An 18,923-nucleotide genomic window follows, 5' to 3' on the forward strand; every position below is an offset into this window, starting at 1 on the left:
TTTTAATTAAAAAAAAAAAAACTATTTAAATAAAGTTCATTACTATTATTATAATTATTGTTGTTGTTGTTATTGTTATTAGGGCCCGAGCACCGAAGTGTTTATTATTATTATTAGGGCCCAAAGCAATGAGGTGCAAGTAGCATGCTCTACACTTTTGAGTCCTGTGCATGGCAGGTTCACCCAAATGATGCGCCGGTTCGACTGCGACACACCCCACCATCGAGTACTCTGGCCCGTCCAATGCTGCTTGCAGCTTTAATTAAATTTTGAATCTTTTACAGACTATTCAGATCATGCTGGGCCTGTTCACCGTTGCCCATGGGCCAGGACGACCTCTCTTACATCCCTGGGACCTGACCGAAATGGGTGCTTCATACTGGCTGGGTGCTGTGGTAAAATAACATTGCTTTGTTGCATTACTATGACAACATATATATATATATATCAGTTGTTTAAAGTCAAACTCAAAGAGGCACCAGACAATTTTCCGTGTCCCTAGTGGTTCCTGGCGGTATTACTCTTTGGTCACTGTTGTAAAGACGCTGCAGTAGATGGACGCGCAAACTTTTCCTCAGAGCTCTGGGAGATGGACAGAGGAGGAGAAAGAAGCATGTTCACCAAAGCTCCTACTGCATTTGGCTAAACTCAGTGCCAGCAGCCTGGCTACCGTCCAAAGTAGAACACAAAAAGTAGTCTATTTCATCCTTTACAATATTTTGGGAAAAAGGGTTTATTCACTTTATCGTATAGTTAGATGAGGAGAGTTATAGCACATTTATGTCTGTACGGTAAATATTAAACTGGAGCCAGCATCCGGTAAGCTTAGCTTAGCATAAATACAGTGAACAGGGGAAACAGTTAGCATGGCTCTAGGCTTATGCTCAATTTCCTTTAAAAAACAAACAAACAGCGGAGAGAAGACGACATATTTCCCACCCATTTATTTCCCTGAGGTTAGACAAGACATTAGAAACTTTGTAAACATAACAAACTACATAAAATTGAATCAACATTTTTAACATTTTTGATTTCAATGTCTTAGAGTTGGCGTCAAGGAATTCCAGCACATGCACTGTTGCATATTTTACAATAATAAAAATTAACTTGTCAGCGCCCTCTGGTGGAGAATCTACTAATTGAGACACTGTTTCTTAATGATCTTAAACATATCTTTGGCCTTTCTATACTGTAGTGTGTTGTCACTTATGGACTGACACATATGCAGAGATGATATATCTGTAATAATATCTGTAATAAGGTGATATTAGTCAATAATATTGTCTGGCTGTAAACATAACCTTCATGAAGGATTTGTTGGAGCACTGTGGCACAGTAGTGAACTCACCAAATAAACCTGCAACTCCATGTCAGTGTCATGAATTCTTTTCAAATAAAGGAGGATTTTGTGGCAAGAGTTTTTTTCAGAAAATATAATATTAATGTTTCATTAAGATTAACGTGGCGATGCGACAGATTTTGTATTTCTTTTGTTAATAATGATATAAGTAGAAAATTCTGGACCAGGTTTTCACTGACCTACGCTTGTAAAAATACAAATTCACAATTATCGTGTTGTTGCCATATGAGAATTTACTCTTTTTTTCTCTCTCTCTTTCTCTCTCTCTCGTCCCAGCAGGCTGGCAAACATGTTGAAGATCAGCAACCAGAGTCAAAGGAAATCCTCCTGACCATTCCCTGTGCTTAAAATAAGTCCCCCCAAACCAAACGAGCAGCTCCTGTAGACGTAGTTTGTCAGAGGGTTTTTAAACTGTTACTCATCACTAGTTCAAGGTTTTGTTGAGGTTTTGTCGATTCTGGTTCACATAGGTGTTTCATTAATGTAAGGGGATACTGGTTTTGGGGCACTTGCTGAAATAGCTGAAGCTGTTGTTGTTCTTCTTGTTCTTCATTCGTTTACTCCTGTGATGACACTTTTGTGCCACTAGGTGCCACTCATTCTCTTAAATTCAAAAATCCCTGAACATAACAACACCTGCTTCTCTTTGTTTTTCCTCATACTCTCGATTCTTGCCTAGTCCCCATGACTACTGGGTCTATGAGTATTTATGGTATAGCTTTTTGAATATATGTGTATATATATATATATATATATATATATATATATATATATATATATAAATTAATGAATAAATAAGTATATAATAAAGCAAAAGTCTGGTGTTTTTAAGGTGATTTCTTTACAGATTTTCACCTTTAAAACTTTGATGATAATCTTGGGGAAAAAATGTGACAACCCATGAAATGTAAATAAAGACGAGTGTTAATATAGGACAAGCAACAACTCAAAATGTATCGGAAAATCTTAAAGAACATTGGGTCATTGTATCTTGGTTATTATCCTTATAAAATCAGAAAGAAGAAGACAGTTGACCGGCTTCACATGGTTTCCCATGTCTGCACATGGACTGACAGTGCTTTAATTTTTAGACGAACAGTAATAATCTGGTTAAAATGTTTATTTTACAAATATTATGTGAAACACAATTATTTAATGTGACCTAAACACATTTAGAGTTTAGCTGACTATGTTAGTGGCTCTGACGTCACTGTAGCTGTGGTTTGTACTGTAATAGGAGGATGTAGATGCACCTAAATCATCCCATTGGTATCGAAATGAATCAACCTAAAATTACACAGCACATGATCCAACAAACATCTCATTGTCATAGTGCTCAAATGGAAATTCCATAATGAGATGACTCTTGTACCTACACTACACTGTGTGTATAGTTTTAAAAATAGCAACACTGAGCTGACAGGAAATTGTGGGATTGTGGGGAGCTGTTGCAATTGACGAAAAAAAAACAATAACTCAAACTATTGCGTCATACAACGATGTACGCAGAGTCAGACTTTTTCACAAACCTGTAGTTTTATTCTAAGAGGCCGTATCGCAATGAATACAGACGCACCTGTTCCATTTCTGTGCGGCCAACAATAAATAGTTCTCACCAAAATTAAAGCACGTGCCTCGGACGTACTTGTTGAGTCATGCTGAATTCCTGTTGCACAACACAGTTACACAGACGCACACACACGCACACGCACACACACACACACACACACACACACACACACACACACACACACACACACACAAACACACACACACAGACACACACACACACACACACAGTGTGGCTTAAGGCAGAGCCACAGGTATGTCTGTGTTTTTCATGTAATAATCAATCCTGAAGAGTGACTTTTGTAATCTGCTACTAAAGCAAAACACAACCAGCAACGACACATAAGTTATCAATTAAAAAGTTGAAAGGGAAAAAAAGAGGTGGAAAAGCACAAGTCAGTGGTGAAACACAGGACATCTAAAGTTTAACTCCAACGTCCATTATACAATATGTGTGTGTGTGTGTGTGTGTGTGTGTGTGTGTGTGTGTGTTTGTGTGTGTCCGAACAATTGAAATGTCATTGTTTGGTTTTTTTCCGAGTGAAATACAGATACTGGAGCCGCTGCTCGGCGAGCGCTTGAAAGGTATGAGAGGCACCGGGAGAGGCCCCGGGCTGTATTTTTGACATATTACCAGACCTAACTGTGAGAGCTCCCCAGTAGGGAGAGACCTCTTTGACACAGTCAGACTCAAGGGCCGCATGAGCTTGTCGGGTCCTGTCCGTGACATCGGTATGTGACGAGTTCGGACGGAGGAGGACGGCAACAAAGGAGCAGAAGGCGACCAAAGGGTGCCGAGCAAGGACGCTGTGTTTGCGCACAGGGAGTAGAAAGCTCAAATAATGAGCTACAAATACACAAATAAATACGCTCTGTAGAGCAGAAAATTCACCGTGGATGTTTGAATCACACAGCTATTTGATCCAGTGCTTTTATAAAAAAAAAAATAGAGCCGCTGTGCCACGTAGCACGCGACAAGTTCTTTGCTTTTTTGGAGCAATTTGTCAGCAGAAGGAGTTTTATGTCCGGTCGTTTGTTCATGGCTCTACGGAGGATTCTCATTGACGACGCACCCTCTCTGAAGATGTCTGCGGACGTTGTCCGTCTTCCAGGTCATAGTCATCCAAAACGGGTGTTGACGCGGGAGCGGCTGGACTCGGTTACAGATTCGCGTCTCATCCAAGGGGCCTTCTTCAGCTGGAACTCGGTTTAGAAAGCGTCTTCAAGGAGCTACAACCGAGCGCAGTTGCTCCTGAGTCAACACAATTTGGAAAAACTTTGAGGACTTTTGACAGTTGTCAGAGGTTTAAGGGTTCTCGTCCCTAGTGTGAGAGAGGAATCCTCTCTGAGGCGCGGCCCGAGAGCAAACTCTTCACCATCGCGAGATACAATAAAAGCAATAAAACAAGGACATGATCTGACCCACAACGAGGAAGAAGGATCAAGGACGAGAAAACGCGGGCTTCACTTTGGGAACATATTAGTGTCTGACTAACTTCATTGGGTTTCCTGTGAAGTCTGCTTCACTCCGCTCGGCATCAACAGACTATCACAAGTTCCTGAACTGAGCCGCATTCAGAGCTCCCGAGCTGATGGTGCGTTTCAGGAAGCAAGCTCCTCCCACGCATCGCCCGACGCGCGCCACCCGATTAAAATGTGACCACTCCTTTTTTTTCTTCTTTTTACCAAAATGGCCGTTTTTTTTTTTTTATTCCATTAAACTGATTTAAGGCGGAGTTTAGGGTTACACCGAGGGGACGGGTGCCAGTACAATGTATTCCTGCAAGGCGGGCGAAATCTTTTCGTTTGCCACGTGATGTTTTTCTGCGTTCCTGAGGTCACCTGACGGGGCCGGGCTCAATGCAGGACTGTGTGGTCAAATCGTATGTATGAAGGAGCAATTCTGGCCTGATTTAAAGCATCACTTGACCTATTCGACTGTTTTGCGTCAGCAGCCCCTCTAACCCACCTGGGCGTGGAGAGAAACCAGCCTGGAGAAGCTTTTACAGAGGGAGAAAGGAGCTGCACTGCCGAAAACATGTGCTCCTGAAATATATATTTGATTCAGATTGGTCTCTGTTTTTATTACTTATTTCAACTCAGTCACAGAGACATATTTTCATTTTTGCAATTACGCAGTTGCATACATTTCAATAAATGTGGTCTCTTTAGAAAATCATTGGCTCATCGGTACCCCAGTACTTCCCTCATATGTGTATTTTTACATTTGTTTTCATTTTATATGTTGAAATCATTTGTACAAGTCTTATTGAAGTGCATTGTTTTCTTTCTGTCACATTGACTCCTGCACCAGCCCTTCAACATCAATGTCAAGTTCAAGGTCAAGCTGTTAAAATCATAGGAAATTATTATGATCATACAGTCATGGAGCAACATTATCCTTATTCTGGAGTAAGGTTTGTTTCCACCCGGTGAAAATAAATCAAAAATGCCTCTTCTGGCTCCGTTTTTGGTCTCCACCAACTTCTGAGGGAAATGTCTGGCTGTTTCGCTGATAGTGTTCAGCAGATAACTGCTAGCTTTGGTGCTAAGCAGGTAGTGTCCACTGAGCTTTTAGTTGTTGAAAACTGCTGCCTGCCGAGGCCGAAAAACTATGGCCACATTGAGAGGTGAGCGGGAACCACGACAGTAGAGTCGTGGGCTGGACAGCTTGACAATGAGCTGACTGTCTCTGCAAAGATCTGTGAAGTCAATGGGAAATGCTGGTTCTGTGAAAATAATGTAGGCCCCTCACCACGAGCAACTCATTTAACGTTGCCGCATTGTTTTCACTTTGCCATTCGACGCATCAGAATTTCATACTGTCGGGGAGAGTTCACCGCAGTGTGATTCATCTGTCTGATAACAAGTCCACTACAAGTGATCATCGGTCAGTGTTGTGTTCTCAGCTTGCCCTCGCTGCCTCCAGATGGCCAAAAATGTAAAGCTTCGAAAAATATCCTAACTTCCAATAGTGGAAACGTTTGTCAGTGTTTTTCTGTAAGTTTTGATCAAATTCAGGTCTATTGGGAACCTTTTTTCTCCCCCTCTCAGTGTTGCTGATGAAGCAGTGAGCGCCTCAGCTCAGTGAACAGAAGTGGGTGACCTGCCAGTGGAAATTTGGAAAGTACTTGGTTCGTTAAGAAGCAAAGGGAACATAATTCCTTCTGTCTCAGCAATGTTCCACTGGCAAACAGGTATCCAGACAAATGGGTCTGTCTCCTCTCTGAGGGAGGCTTAGTTTGGTAGCTGGAAAATTATGATTAAGTCCCTGCCTCTTATTCCAGAATTTGCATTTATTATAAGGAATATTAAATCTTGACTGCATGACTTTATCTGTTAATGTCCTATTTTGTACCTTTAGAATTTCACAGTTTCATTTTTTTCTCTTACTTCTCCTGCTTCTTTTCGGTCTGTTGAGACTCTCTTGTGATAAAGAGCTGTATAAATAAACTAAATGACCTCGAGCATGTAGTCGAGCAGACGCAGATTGCAGATACAGACAGTGCTGTGGAACTAGGAACATTGAGGTTGGTGTTTTTGCCTTGTGTTTTCAGACTAGCATGAAAGGTCAGAGGTCAGATTTAGCATTTAGAGAATTCACCTTTGTACAGAATTAAATTACCAAGACTACATACTGTAGAGGTAGTGTGTACTTTAGGTCACAGCATGTCTCCTTGTAAAGTCATAAAATCAAAAACTTAAAATCAATATATTACAGATTTGAATAAATGTTTTTATTTAAACCTTGGATTTAGAGTTAATGCATATCTTTCTTTACTTTGTTTTCTTCTGCTTATGTTCATGCTTAGCCTGGCGTAGCCAGACTAATACTCAAATGCGTATTAGTCTGGGGCCTCTCGTTTAATTTTTTTTGATTTGCAAGAGGCGTTACCAACGGACGCGGACCAAAATGCCTCCGGACGCAATTGGACAGACCTACAACCAGTGAGAGCAACGAATCATGTGACGTCTGTTGAGGGATGCCGGTGATGATGATTCCACGATGTCTGTGAACCAGTGTTGTCGTTTTTGTGGGAGAAATTTGAAAATATCAGATACTTTGAGTCAAAGGCTCGTTCATCAGCGGCAGCCTTGGTCGGTTACAAAAGTCGCTTCTCTCCGCGTCACGGTATAAACCCCCCGCCCCTTATTGGATCATCGGTTGTGATTGGACTGGCAAGTTTTCTGCTGGAAGGAAATCACTTCCCAATGGAGGAGATCCAGACCGTAGTCTGGCAGAGCGAATGAAATGAGCTCCCAGTATTGGTCTGGGTCCCAGGCTAGTTCATGCTCAGACACAAAAATACATTAGCACAACAATATTTGACCCACTTGTTTTTCTTTGCACTTGCTCCTTTCTGTCTGGGCACTTGACCCGCAGAGTAATGTATAGCTGGGACGCAAGTCTCCATGTGCCGAAGATAGAAAAGCCACAACCACATAATTACAGAGCACAATGGGTGTTTCCAAAGTAGCAAACCATAATATCCTTTTCCTCTTCTTTTTCTAAACTGTCTCTACAGAACAGTTGGGTGTCAATTCCCAATTGTACTTTTTAAATCTCAACTGTTTACATGTGACATTTGTACATGTGACATTTCATCTTAACGGTTGAGGTGAAACTACCGCATCGCAAGTTATAGAAACACAGTAAATGGACTGTATTTATATTGAGCTTTTCTGTCAACCACTCAAAGCGCTTTTACAGCACAAATCATATTTACACATTCACACACACTTCACATTCGTACAGCGCTGCCATTTACCATGCTTTGTCTGTCACATTCATACGCTGCCGGAAGAGCCATCAGAGGCAATTCAGGGTTAAAATGTCTTGCCCAAGGACACTTTGGCATGCGGACTTTGGCATGCGGGCTGTCTCTTTGGTACAACACTGGTTTTACCAGACCGCACTTTGGCCAACAGGTACAGCGACATCCCTGAACCAGAAGGGCAGCCTTTCTGGGGAAGGCTGGGTTCCACAGAAAGAACTCCTTTCCACAGAAAACTCTTCTTTTTAAGTCCACCCAATAACTGGTTTATCACGCACTATAATTGTAAACAGATATATATGTTCATTAATGAGTTTGTCAACAAAATCAACTCCTCCTGTGGGAACCTATATGTGGAGGCTGCTGTATAAACGTAATGAAATTGGTTTTTTTTCAGCTAAATTGTATTAATTGCAGACAAATACTGTACATTATTAAACGTCCCCTTATATCTGCTTATGAATATATTTTAGTGCATTATAAACCAATTATTAAATGAATTTTAAATAGAGCTACTTAGGGGTAAAGTGTCGTTGTTGGTGAGTAAAATGTTTCCAAGAACTTTTTCCGTTTGAAAAACAAATGCTCAAATGACACTGCATCACTAACAATTCTGTATTTCCTGGAGTTTTCCAATATTTGTTCACTGCACCTGGGGCTTAGTTTCATTTTACTAAGATATTATACTCACCCCAAACCATGAACCATTATCCCCCCAAAAAACAACAAAATCTTTTAACAAGAGGACAAACTGCAACTGCACAAACATAGAGACCATGTATAACTGAATTTATTTGGAAGATGCATTACATTCATTGCTGTACCAAAACAGCCTTTTCAATCTGAGACTATATATCCCAAACACACGTATGTAAAGTAGAAAGTAGAAATAATAAAGAACAAAGGTGCAACAGAGACAGTTCCCATCAGTAATCAAGGGAATATTGGGAATGTTTTGGTCAGATAGTAAAACATTTAAAGAAATTTAGAAAAAAAGATGAAAACAACAATATAACAAACAAGGAAACACAGATTACAGTGGTGTACAATAACACACAAAATATATCTGAAACAACCAGAAAAGATTGGTGATGTATGATGATTGGTGTCGAGAATATTTCTGCGGCGTCTCCATCACGTGTCAGTGTCCTGCTCAAATTAAGATTTATATCTCCCACAAATCCCCAAAGTGAAAATTTCACAACGTGAAAAGCCAAAAGTGTTGGCGTCACTGCGCCTCGGCATATTCGCTGCATGGAGTGTAAATAAAGTTGCCAGGTTTGATTAGCAAATGGCCGAAACTCTTGGTTTTTGTGCTTTTGTGCAGCCAGTAACTTGTTTTTGTCAGATGGGCACAAGACGCTAAATTAAAAAAGATGTCTTTAAGGATTCGGTTACAGTCTCTGGAAATGTCTGGAGACATTTTTCCTCTTGTGGTTTTAGTATACGCCGCGTGTACTCAACAGGGTGAGGTCACTGCTTATCACTACCAGCAGAACATAATCTCTTTAGGAGCTAAGAGTTGGATTCTTGAAATTAACGTATTTCCCAGCACATCCCCCTGTAACCAAACAGCCACGCCTACCCGAACATGATGGCAACTGTCGTTTTCTGAGAAACTGTCAGTTTAGATTTAGTCAAATTTTCAAAATCCACTTCTTTCATGCCAGAAAGAGACATTCAAATATAATATGGGTAAACCCAAGTGGCGAGCACTTGTGTCTGGTTTGGGAAATAAGCGAAGCAAAGCCGTGTGAGATCAGAAGAATCAAAGAGAATAACTCCCCTGCAAAAGACAGACAGGCGTAATTGTGTAATGTTTCACTGCTAAGGCCCGAGCAGAGAGGCAGCAAGAGAGTCTGGGATGATCTGTGCAAACCTGAAAACAGATCGAGTGACTTGAGGACTCCTCGAGCATCTGAAACCTCACGCCGAGTGAACGCAGACGTGGATGTTTTTGTGCTCCTCCCAGTAGTGGAGCTCGCCGGAGAAGCTCCAGGAGCAGGCCAGGTCTTTGCCGGTTTTGACCGTGTGCACCACGCAGTCGCCGGGCAACTGTTCAAACAGGAACTCGGCTACACCCACCACTGTGACTTTCTTCTGACTCTGGATCAGCTGCTGGATGTGACCCTTGTCCACGGGCTCACAGGAGGAGCTGTAGGACACCCAGACGTTCAGCTTCTCGTCCGACGAGGGGACCTGGAAGCGACTCTTCCCTGTTGGGCAGTGGAAATCCTTCTTGTTGGCGAACAGGCCTGAAGGCAACCTGAAGATGCGCACGGACCAGCCCACCCAGTCATACTTCTTCTTTAGTTTCTCTATAATGGCATCGGCTAACTGCTGGCTGGTTAAGTGTGACTGGTCCCTGACCAGTCGACGGGAATCCTGCTCGGCCAATTTGGGGAAGCTGACGATGCAGTCTTCAATCACAGCGTTCATTTTAGCCTGGACAGTGTTCATCTTCTCACCCCAGTCTTTCAGAAGTGCCTCCTCCTCATCATATCCCTTCAGAGCGGCATGGCCCAACACTGCGATGAGTCCGATGCAGAGAAGCTTCTTTAGTCTCGCGCAGAAGTCTTCCACCGCCCGGCGACTTTTCTCCTCGTAGTTCAGGGTGATCTCCAGCACAGACTCCCCGGAGAAGTTGTCCCCCGTCACCGCGTTGTAGAGGGTGTTGAGGTTTTTTTCCCCACCCGTCTTGGCAAAATGCTCCAGGAAAAGCTTCTTCTTTACTTCTCTGAACTTGGGCTTGGCGTTGAGGATGTCCATGTACTTCCTGAACTGGTTAGTGATGTTCTCCTCCACTGAGAAGTACGCCGCATCCACTCCGCTCTTCTTGATCTCTTCGTTGATCCGCTGGACCTCCTCGGACACCACCTCCAGACGCTCCCGTACTTTCTGAAACTGGTCCTTCATGAATGTGGCCTCTTTGCTCTCCACATTGTCCAGAGCCAGTTTAACAAGGGGAGCAGCGATGGAGAAAACAGGGAAGAGGTCGCCAGCGATACTGGCCACGACTTCAGCTCCCTGTTCAAACACCTCCATCACCGTCTCCACCATGTCCTTTTTGTCTGCTACAAGCTTCTGTAGCTGGTTTTCCATCTTTGCTGATGTTGCTAGTTCTAACAAGAAGAAAGAAACAAAAGGATTGCCATGGTTAGAAACAGTCTAAATTGATCCCGTTGTGATATTCCAGTTGAAAAACAACCGGAGCTAAATAACGGAACAAAAAGTGAGGCAGTAGGTGTTAATAACGCTGGGTTTTGTGTAGGTATACTTACAGCTCTGTTCCAGTGTTGTTGGACTGTGGCCTGCCCCCCTGCTCCTCTTACCGCACAGCAGAAACTGATAAGGAAAGAGAGAAGCAGCGGAGTGAGCTTCAAGTGCCGGCTGCTGGTCACACCCAGTGAGCAATGGGTCAACAATGCAAAGGGAATTCAGCGGTGACGGAAGAAGAGTATAGGTTCAACAGTTTGTATGTCACTTGTAGTAGGTAATATGCTGGGAGGAGGATCTCATTACCTTTGGACAGAATCAAGAGTTTCGTATTTAACAGACAGACAAACGGTATTGACGTGACGTATGATTGTGGTTGTTATGACTTCATCCATGGCACTTATACCACTCATCATTAGTGTTGGCCTATATTTAAAGGGGTAGTTTGTCAACACGGGAATGCACTTTCTTTCCAGAGTGAGATTTGTAGGTCAATACCGTTTTGTCTGGCTGCTAAATATGAAGACTCAAGGTCTTCTTACTGAAAGCCAGTAAGAAGACCTTTATCTCGGTCACAGTGACACTGTAGACAAAACACATCAGAGCACCGGAATCACGGGACGAATTGCTTCCAGTTTTGCAATTCGTCACCTTCAAAAACAAGAAGTCCACTTGAAAAAACTTGGAAAATCTTCATCCAAGAATAAACCGCAGCGGGAACGGATAAATAGATGACGAAAGAGGCCAGATTCACAGGCATGTTCAGACATGTCCCCTTTGAGAAACTGGAAACGTGTAATTTGGGTGGAAATCGCATTTTGGTACAAAAGTGTTGCAACAAATAGTCACCGGCCTCACCGACTCCGTCCCACATTCCACTGTGTACAGTACGCAGCAGCCCTCGGTAATGAACCCGTCGTCTCATGTTTCAATTAATCCAGGTTTCTGGCTTTTATGTTCAACTTTTGAAACCGGGGGCTGGAGGAGAAGCGGCGGTGCTGTTCCTGTTCCTCAGCCGGCCTCAGTCAATATTGAGGCAGCAGGCGTGGGAAGTGATTGAGTGGAAGCGTTAAACTTGCTTGGCAAGGGCGCGTTTCTCCAGCGAATCTCAGCAAGTTACCACGGCAACAAGACAATGGAAAATGAATCGGTCGGCTCGTTCGTCTCTCTCTGCTGAGGTCGGCTCTGTCCCAAGGGAGTTTATCTCGCTTCACTGCGGGAGACTGCGGCGGGTAGATGAAGCCCTTTTCTACTTCTCGGTCGAATTCATACTTCTGCAGGCGGCAGACTGGTCTGCGGGCGTCCACGTGCGTTGCAACATCAGACTGAACGTGTCTCGTCTCACGTCTTGCAATCAAACTAACCCTTTGGCGTATTGGGAAATGCGATTAGAGATTTACTTTCAACATTTACTCTCATGTCTGTACAGTAAATGTGTAATCCAGCAACTAACTGTCTTAGCATGTAGCCTGGCTCTGTCCAAGGGGAACAACAGCCATCAACAAGCGCCCTCAAAAAAAGACAGTAACTAACACACTATATTAAAAAAGACACATTTTAAAAAGTGACACATTAGACCATTTGTTGGGTCGGAGCAGTGACTTCCTGGTGTGTCAACACAACAACTTGACATCTTTTACTATTCAGTTTTGTACCAATTTAACAAACAGTATATAGTGCTGGTGGTTTTTTTTTTTATCTTTCCGCATAACCAGGCCAACAGTTCCTGCCTGTTTCCAGTCTTCGTGTGTATATGTTATTATATATTTACAGTGAGGAGACAAGGCTGGCAGAGTCTATGCCTTCTTTTAAGTCACTTTTTAAAACCCACTTCTACCGACTTACTTTTATGTGATGCCCTCTTTTTATATTGTCTTTTTTATATCAGATATGTGACCTGAAGACCATATTATTGTTGGAATGCTGATTTAAATTGTCTGTGATTCGTATGTTTTGGTGAAAGCACTTTGTGAAGCTACTTCTGAAAGGTGCTATACAAATAAAATTATTATTATTGTTAAACTAAGCTAACTAGCTGGTGGATGCGGTTTCCTATTTGGCAAACAGACAGGAGGGTGGTATTGATCTCCTCTCATAACTGTCAGCCAGAAAGTGAATCGCCAGTTTCACCTAAAATGTTTAACTATATATAGCACCAGTTAAATATCTGCCACAAAGATCTAAATGTGCCATAATTGCAATACAAAAATATGGGCTATTTGCATTGTTTCCCTCGTAAGAATTGAGAACAAAAAACAACAAAGTGCAGGAAACCCCAGCAGGATGTTAGAGCATTTACAGTCACTGGATCTTATTTGATTTGACTGAGCTAAAAAAACTGTGATTCCTGTTTTCCACTGATGTTCTCTCCCTCACCGTCCCAGGGGGCGTGTAACTGCAGGCTGAGTGCACGTGAATCACCTTCACACGGTCAGATCAAACCAAAATGTGCTTAAAGAACATCACATTTTCAGAAACAAAGATCTCATGGCGCTCATGTAAAAGAGATTAGGAATGTCGGGATACTGACAGGCAGCAGTGTGCTACTTCTTCTACTCATTTCAGACAGCTAGTAGCCAGGTCACAGATTAAAAACACATATTATAATCTCATAAAAGGAAATTCACTGTCACATTAATGTAGTAACTGATGGGGATCCCTTATAGCTTTTGTGATGTCTATGAGTTGTTAGCAATTACTCAAACAACACAATTTCCCCCGCAAGTTATTTTCCTTTAATTAACTGTTTAAAATAATAGTAAGCAAATGTAAATGTATCAACTATTTCATAAAAAGGAAACATTTCAAACTTGGCTTCCTCCATTATATTAAGTATCAAGACTAACTTTATCGCAACAGGAACAGTAAAATTTTGCACATGAATGCATCAGTATTATCAATACTACAGCATACTGTATAATAATATATTAGTCAGAGATAGGTACTTAAAAGTAGCGTGACTTTTCATATTTTACCCAAATAAAATAATCAGTAGCCAAAAACACATCAGGTATTTGCCGCCATAGAAAAGAACACAGAATTTCTTAGGAAAGCTTTTCAAAAGTTTGCTGCGAGCTTCCTCTGAACACGAGAATGACCAGACGTGATTGGTCAGCTGATGGGTCAGTCTGATTGGTCAGCTGATCACTCAGTCTGACCAATCAGCTGATCACTCAGTCTGATCACTCAGTCTGACCACAGGCAGGCACAGAAAACACACGCACACTCTGAACGTCGTTAATGCAGCCTGTTAATGGGAACTGTATCGATCCGACAGGGAACTGGGGGGCTCTAATTGCATCACTGTGTTTTACAGGCCGCGGACAGAGAGCCACACAAACATCGCAGGTTAACACCGCAGATTGGGCGTTTTGTTCCAAACGCGGCGCGAGCGGGTTGTTACGCAGTTGGCGCTTCCTGGAAGAAAAAAAAAAAAAAAAAGTGAAGCGGTGGCACAGAAGTTGGCAACCAACGCCCACGAAAGCAGAAACTTTCAGTTTGAACCGCAGTGAACTGTGCCGATTCAATGTAACCGTCCACTTTGATTTATTCCAACGAAGGTGCGTCGATTACATATGTAATCGTGTTTGAGACTTTACGCGGCGACACCATGCGTAAAACCAGCAAACCGAAAGAGAGGCTCGATTATGTAACGACAGACTAGACTGAGGTGGACGAAGGGACCGTTTCCTTTCCTTACTTTTTAAAGTGTCCCACCACCGCCAGCACATAATAATAAACAGACCAAAGTGTTTCCTCGTCCACTAAGAAACATTTTTGTTTAGGAATGGACTCACCTTGACGAGTTTGCGGAAGAAAAACGCACTAACTTCCCGACTGCTCGCCTCCCTATTGGTCATGTGGCTCTCATGTTACAGAGCAGAGTCACACCCAGTCGGACAGAGAGAGAGAGAAAAAAAACTAGGGTGGAGAAAGAAAAAAAAAGAAAAAAGTTGTGCGAGCATAATAGGTTGTGCCTGGGGCGTTATTATAACTGAATAACCTCCACCCGTTTGATAAACAATGACACCTTATCAGAGTTTGAAATGCAGTCTGCAGAACATTACGCCTCACGCTTGGTCAGATCTGCGCCAGTTCCAACTCATAACCGTGATGATGACCAATGATGACAGAAACATTCACATTTTTTGCTTGTTTATTACAAATCAAAAGTAAAATACACGTAGGTTTTCCCCCGCAGCCCTATATTGCGACAAAAGCAGCTAAGTGATTTGAATTTTTAAAAATACGTATTTGTATCTATTCGGTCGGAGGTCCGATACACCCGGAGATATTCAAGGGATTATGGAAGAAGGCAACCTTAAATATATGGTAAATTCAGCCAACAGACCGATGTCGCTGTCACATGGCTGGTCATATCCGATGGGGACGGAATCGTTCTATGTTTCATCACTGGAGATGTGTGGCTCTGAGCTTTTCTATAACACCCTGAAGCTGCTGCGTCGTCAAACAAAGTAAGGATTTATACGTTATGTAAAAGAATAGACATCATTTCAGGACAATGAATCAAATATACCAGAGCAGACAGAGCAGATTATGTGACAACGCAGATAATATTTCGGAATAATTTTCTATATGTGATGGAGATATTCCCAGATCTCTGCTGAAGACATTCTGTAATTCATTTGTAGCTTGAATCTTCATGTATGCAGCTACAATTGATGTTTTTTTTGTTTATTTTTCTGTGAGCCTACTCAGGGTGGATGCACAGGTAGGCTCTCTTGTGTTTTCCATAGTAATAGCAATCCTCATGGAAGTTGTTGGTCTCCACCACCTCCTTGTAATGGCTGACGGCGTGGACCAGGCAGTTGGGGAAGCTCTTGTTCAAAGACAGGGCCACTGCCATCATGTTTCCCTTCAGCTTCTGCCCCTCGATCTGCGCCTGGATCTGACTCTTGTTAATGGGCTTGGGGTTGACACAGAAGGACACCACCACTTTGATCTTGTTCGTGGTCAAAATGTCGAACCAGTTGGCTCCCCCGCTGCCGTGGTACTTCTTCCCTGCCAGCCAGTTGAAAAAGAAAATGCGCTCCCTGTCGCCGAAGGCCCTGATGGACCACTTCACCCAGTCGTATTTCTTGACAAGTGAATCCAGCAGGGATTTGGTGAAGGCGGCGTCGACAGTGCCGGGGCTCTCCAGAAGCTGGTGCTCCATGTCCTGCTGGGCCTGCTTCGCAAAGTTCTCTGTACAGTCATCCACGGCTGCTTTCATTCGTTTCTCCACATCCTCCATCCGCCCCTGCCACTTCTTCACCATCTCCTCGCCGACCGCCCCTTCCTTGAGGGCAGCATGGCCCATGACAGCGATAATGCCCACTACGAAAAGCTTCTTCAGTCGGGCACAGAAATCCTCGACTGCCCGTCTGCTCCTCTGCTCGGTGGTGACCACCGTTTCCAGCATAGGGTCTCCGGCGGCGTTCTCCCCAGTGACGGCGTTGTAGAGCGCGTCCAAGTTCAAGTCGGCATCGGTGTTCTCGTAGTGGCTGAGGAACTTCTCCATCTTCTTCTGTCTGAACTTTGGCTTGGCGTTGACAAAGTCCTGGAACTTTTCGTACTGGCTGAGCATCTGCGCCTCCCGGTCGAAGTTCTGCTTGTTCATCGACGTCCTCTGCAGCTCCAGGGCAATTTTATCAATCTCGTCCTGGATCCCCTCAAGTTGCTGGTTGACGAGTTCGAATTGCTGAGTCAGGTAGCGGGCCTCTTTGCCCTCTGGGTTGTTGAGCAGCTCGGCTGAGGCCACGAACACGGCCTCCAGCACGGGGTGAAGCTGGCCCACGGTGGCAGCGAGCACCTCGGAGGCTTGCCCCATGATCTCCACGCCTTTCTCTATCTTGTCCCTGTTCTGCACGAGCCAATCTGCCACACTGTTCATCTTTGTATCATGTATTTCGCACTAACCAAGCTAATGTGTTTTCCACCGCCAGGGACCTTTGATGGTGCCTGAAAGAAGAAGAAACACGACACCCTTGTAAAGTTCAATATAGCGTGATTTTATGGCATTTCAGCGAAAAATACGGCTCTCCTTTATTCGGTGTAAAGTTGGCAAAGCAACAGTGATCAGCTGATATGAAGTCACTTTTTTTCTCACAGGACATTTTCCTGACAAACAGAAAAACCTACAATGAAGCCAACAGCGGGTCATGTCAGCACATGTAGGCATCAAGTTGCATGCCGCACCCTCGGAGCCTCAGTAAATGACAGGGACTTGTTGTTTTTTTTAAGCCTTGGTGGCATTGACACATTGAGGGAAAAAAGCTCATTAGGATAGACAAACACGGAAAACATGGCTAGCAATTCAGAGCAAAATTTCGAACACGGTGCGTGTACTCGTGAATTATGACGTGAGGTATTGCGCAACGTTGCAGTACGGGCCCTTTGGGATGCCTCTTCTTTTTTTTTTTACAGCTCTAACAATAGCAAAGAGCCAGAGCAAACACAGATGTTCCCAACATGGGGGAAAAAAAGAGGGGATTTACGTTATGGTAATGATAATATGTTTTTTTTTTGGTGTAAAACACTCAGGAGATATGACCTAACTCATTTCCAGTTCCCTGGAGTCCATTTCCAGCTCAGAAACAGGCACACCCAGGGCTGAGAGAAGAGAAATAAAATCCCCACCACTGCACTTGTTCAATAACGCAATCACACTTCCCTCCTCATTACGGCCTCAGCATAATTCAAACCAGGAAATATACAAATACCCTAGTTTATCTTTTGGTTTCTTTTAAAGGTTTGGTATGAAAAAGAAGAACACAAATGTAGATTTTTGACCACAGAACATGGGCTCGCCGTTAATTGCTGCAGTGATGAGATCAGTGGTGTCATTTTACAGCCTTTCCTATCAGCACACTAATTCGATTTACTCTATTCAGTCACATGCCATCGGTGTCTTTACACTTTGTGACACATTTCTATGTGAAGCAGCTGATCAAAAGTGCAAAAAGACTGCAATTCGAAATTTGAGTTTGTAATGACATAACAGACTGAAATTCCTTTTTTTTTCTTTAAAGGGAAAGAAAAATCAGTGAAAGGAAAAATACTTACTGAGTAAATTTCTTGGTTTGTGCTCGGAAATATATCTTCCCGTGTGAGACCCCCCCCCAAAAAAAGAAAAAGGTTGTCTTCTTTTAACACAAAAAGTGAAATATGTCAGACAAAAAGGCGAGTCTCACACAACAGTTGATCAAACAGTTGGCTCCTCTTTCACTGTGGGAGGCTTTGCTACAGAGCTACGGAGCTTCAATGGAGACCACATACGTACGTCTGTAACAAGACCACATCCCCCGGAGGACTCATCTCTTCCTCCTCGGGCATTTCACGAGAATTTGTGTTGTTTTTTTTGTTTTGTTTCTTTCCATCAGCAGACACTTTAAACTTTTTAGGGAATATAATATCCACTTACTGGAAACTACCAATACAAGTCATCTTGAGTAATGGGTAGAAGAGCTGAAGAGGCAAAACTAATTTTCTCTCTTTCTTTCTTTCTTTCATCCTTTTTTTTCTTTCATGGATCACTAAAAATGATGATAAAGTGGTGACGTAGATGATGATGGGGATGCTGTATTATGAATTAGGGCAAAAGAAGTAGAACTCACCTTTCTAGCTAAATATCCAGTGGGCTGGAGTCCAGTTATCCAGTAGTCCAGCTGTGCCTGTGAGCACCAGCCTCTTTGGGATGTATATATAGACTCTCTCTCTCTCTCTCTCTCTCTCTCTCTCTCTCTGTCTCTCTCTGTCTCTCCCCCTCTCTCTCTCTCTCTCCCCCTCTCTCTCTCTCTCTCCCAGTATATCTCTCTCTCTCTCTCTCTCTCTCTCTCTCTCTCTCTCCCCCTCTCTCTCTCTCTCCCAGTATCTCTCTGTCTCTCTCTCGTCACTCCCCCTTTGGAAGTCTTCCATCCCGTTCCAGCATTCCTCTCCGAAACCCACTCAGAGGGTTGAGGGGGCCGGCACTGACACAGATAACATCCTGTAAACACTCCCCA

At 43.1% G+C, this 18,923-nt stretch overlaps 2 protein-coding genes across 5 annotated transcripts; both read right to left on the reverse strand.

Moving 5' to 3' along the window:
• Nucleotides 1-8,476: 8,476 nt before the first annotated feature.
• On the reverse strand, nt 8,477-14,850 carry rpz4 (rapunzel 4). 3 transcript variants are annotated; one of them, XM_035607827.2, is made up of 3 exons: nt 14,718-14,850; nt 10,986-11,049; nt 8,477-10,826 (listed from the first exon to the last, which is right to left on the reverse strand). In XM_035607827.2, the coding sequence occupies exon 3, from the start codon at nt 10,804-10,806 to the stop codon at nt 9,631-9,633; it is 1,176 nt and encodes a 391-aa protein (XP_035463720.1). In that variant the 5' UTR covers nt 10,807-10,826; nt 10,986-11,049; nt 14,718-14,850; the 3' UTR covers nt 8,477-9,630. The 3 variants fall into 3 exon arrangements, with proteins under 3 accessions (XP_035463720.1, XP_035463722.1, XP_035463721.1); XM_035607829.2 differs by lacking the exon at nt 14,718-14,850 and adding an exon at nt 14,621-14,644; XM_035607828.2 differs by lacking the exon at nt 14,718-14,850 and adding an exon at nt 11,779-14,526.
• A 208-nt stretch (nt 14,851-15,058) lies between these two features.
• Nucleotides 15,059-18,696, reverse strand: rpz5 (rapunzel 5). Of its 2 annotated transcripts, none has more exons than XM_035607825.2 (2): nt 18,537-18,696; nt 15,059-16,881 (listed from the first exon to the last, which is right to left on the reverse strand). In XM_035607825.2, exon 2 carries the CDS (start codon nt 16,811-16,813, stop codon nt 15,632-15,634), a length of 1,182 nt encoding a protein of 393 aa, XP_035463718.1. In that variant the 5' UTR covers nt 16,814-16,881; nt 18,537-18,696; the 3' UTR covers nt 15,059-15,631. The 2 variants fall into 2 exon arrangements, with proteins under 2 accessions (XP_035463718.1, XP_035463719.1); XM_035607826.2 differs by lacking the exon at nt 18,537-18,696 and adding an exon at nt 17,986-18,419.
• Nucleotides 18,697-18,923: the final 227 nt, after the last annotated feature.

This window comes from Scophthalmus maximus, chromosome 20 (genome assembly GCF_022379125.1).
Source record: "Scophthalmus maximus strain ysfricsl-2021 chromosome 20, ASM2237912v1, whole genome shotgun sequence".
NCBI lineage: Eukaryota > Metazoa > Chordata > Actinopteri > Pleuronectiformes > Scophthalmidae > Scophthalmus > Scophthalmus maximus.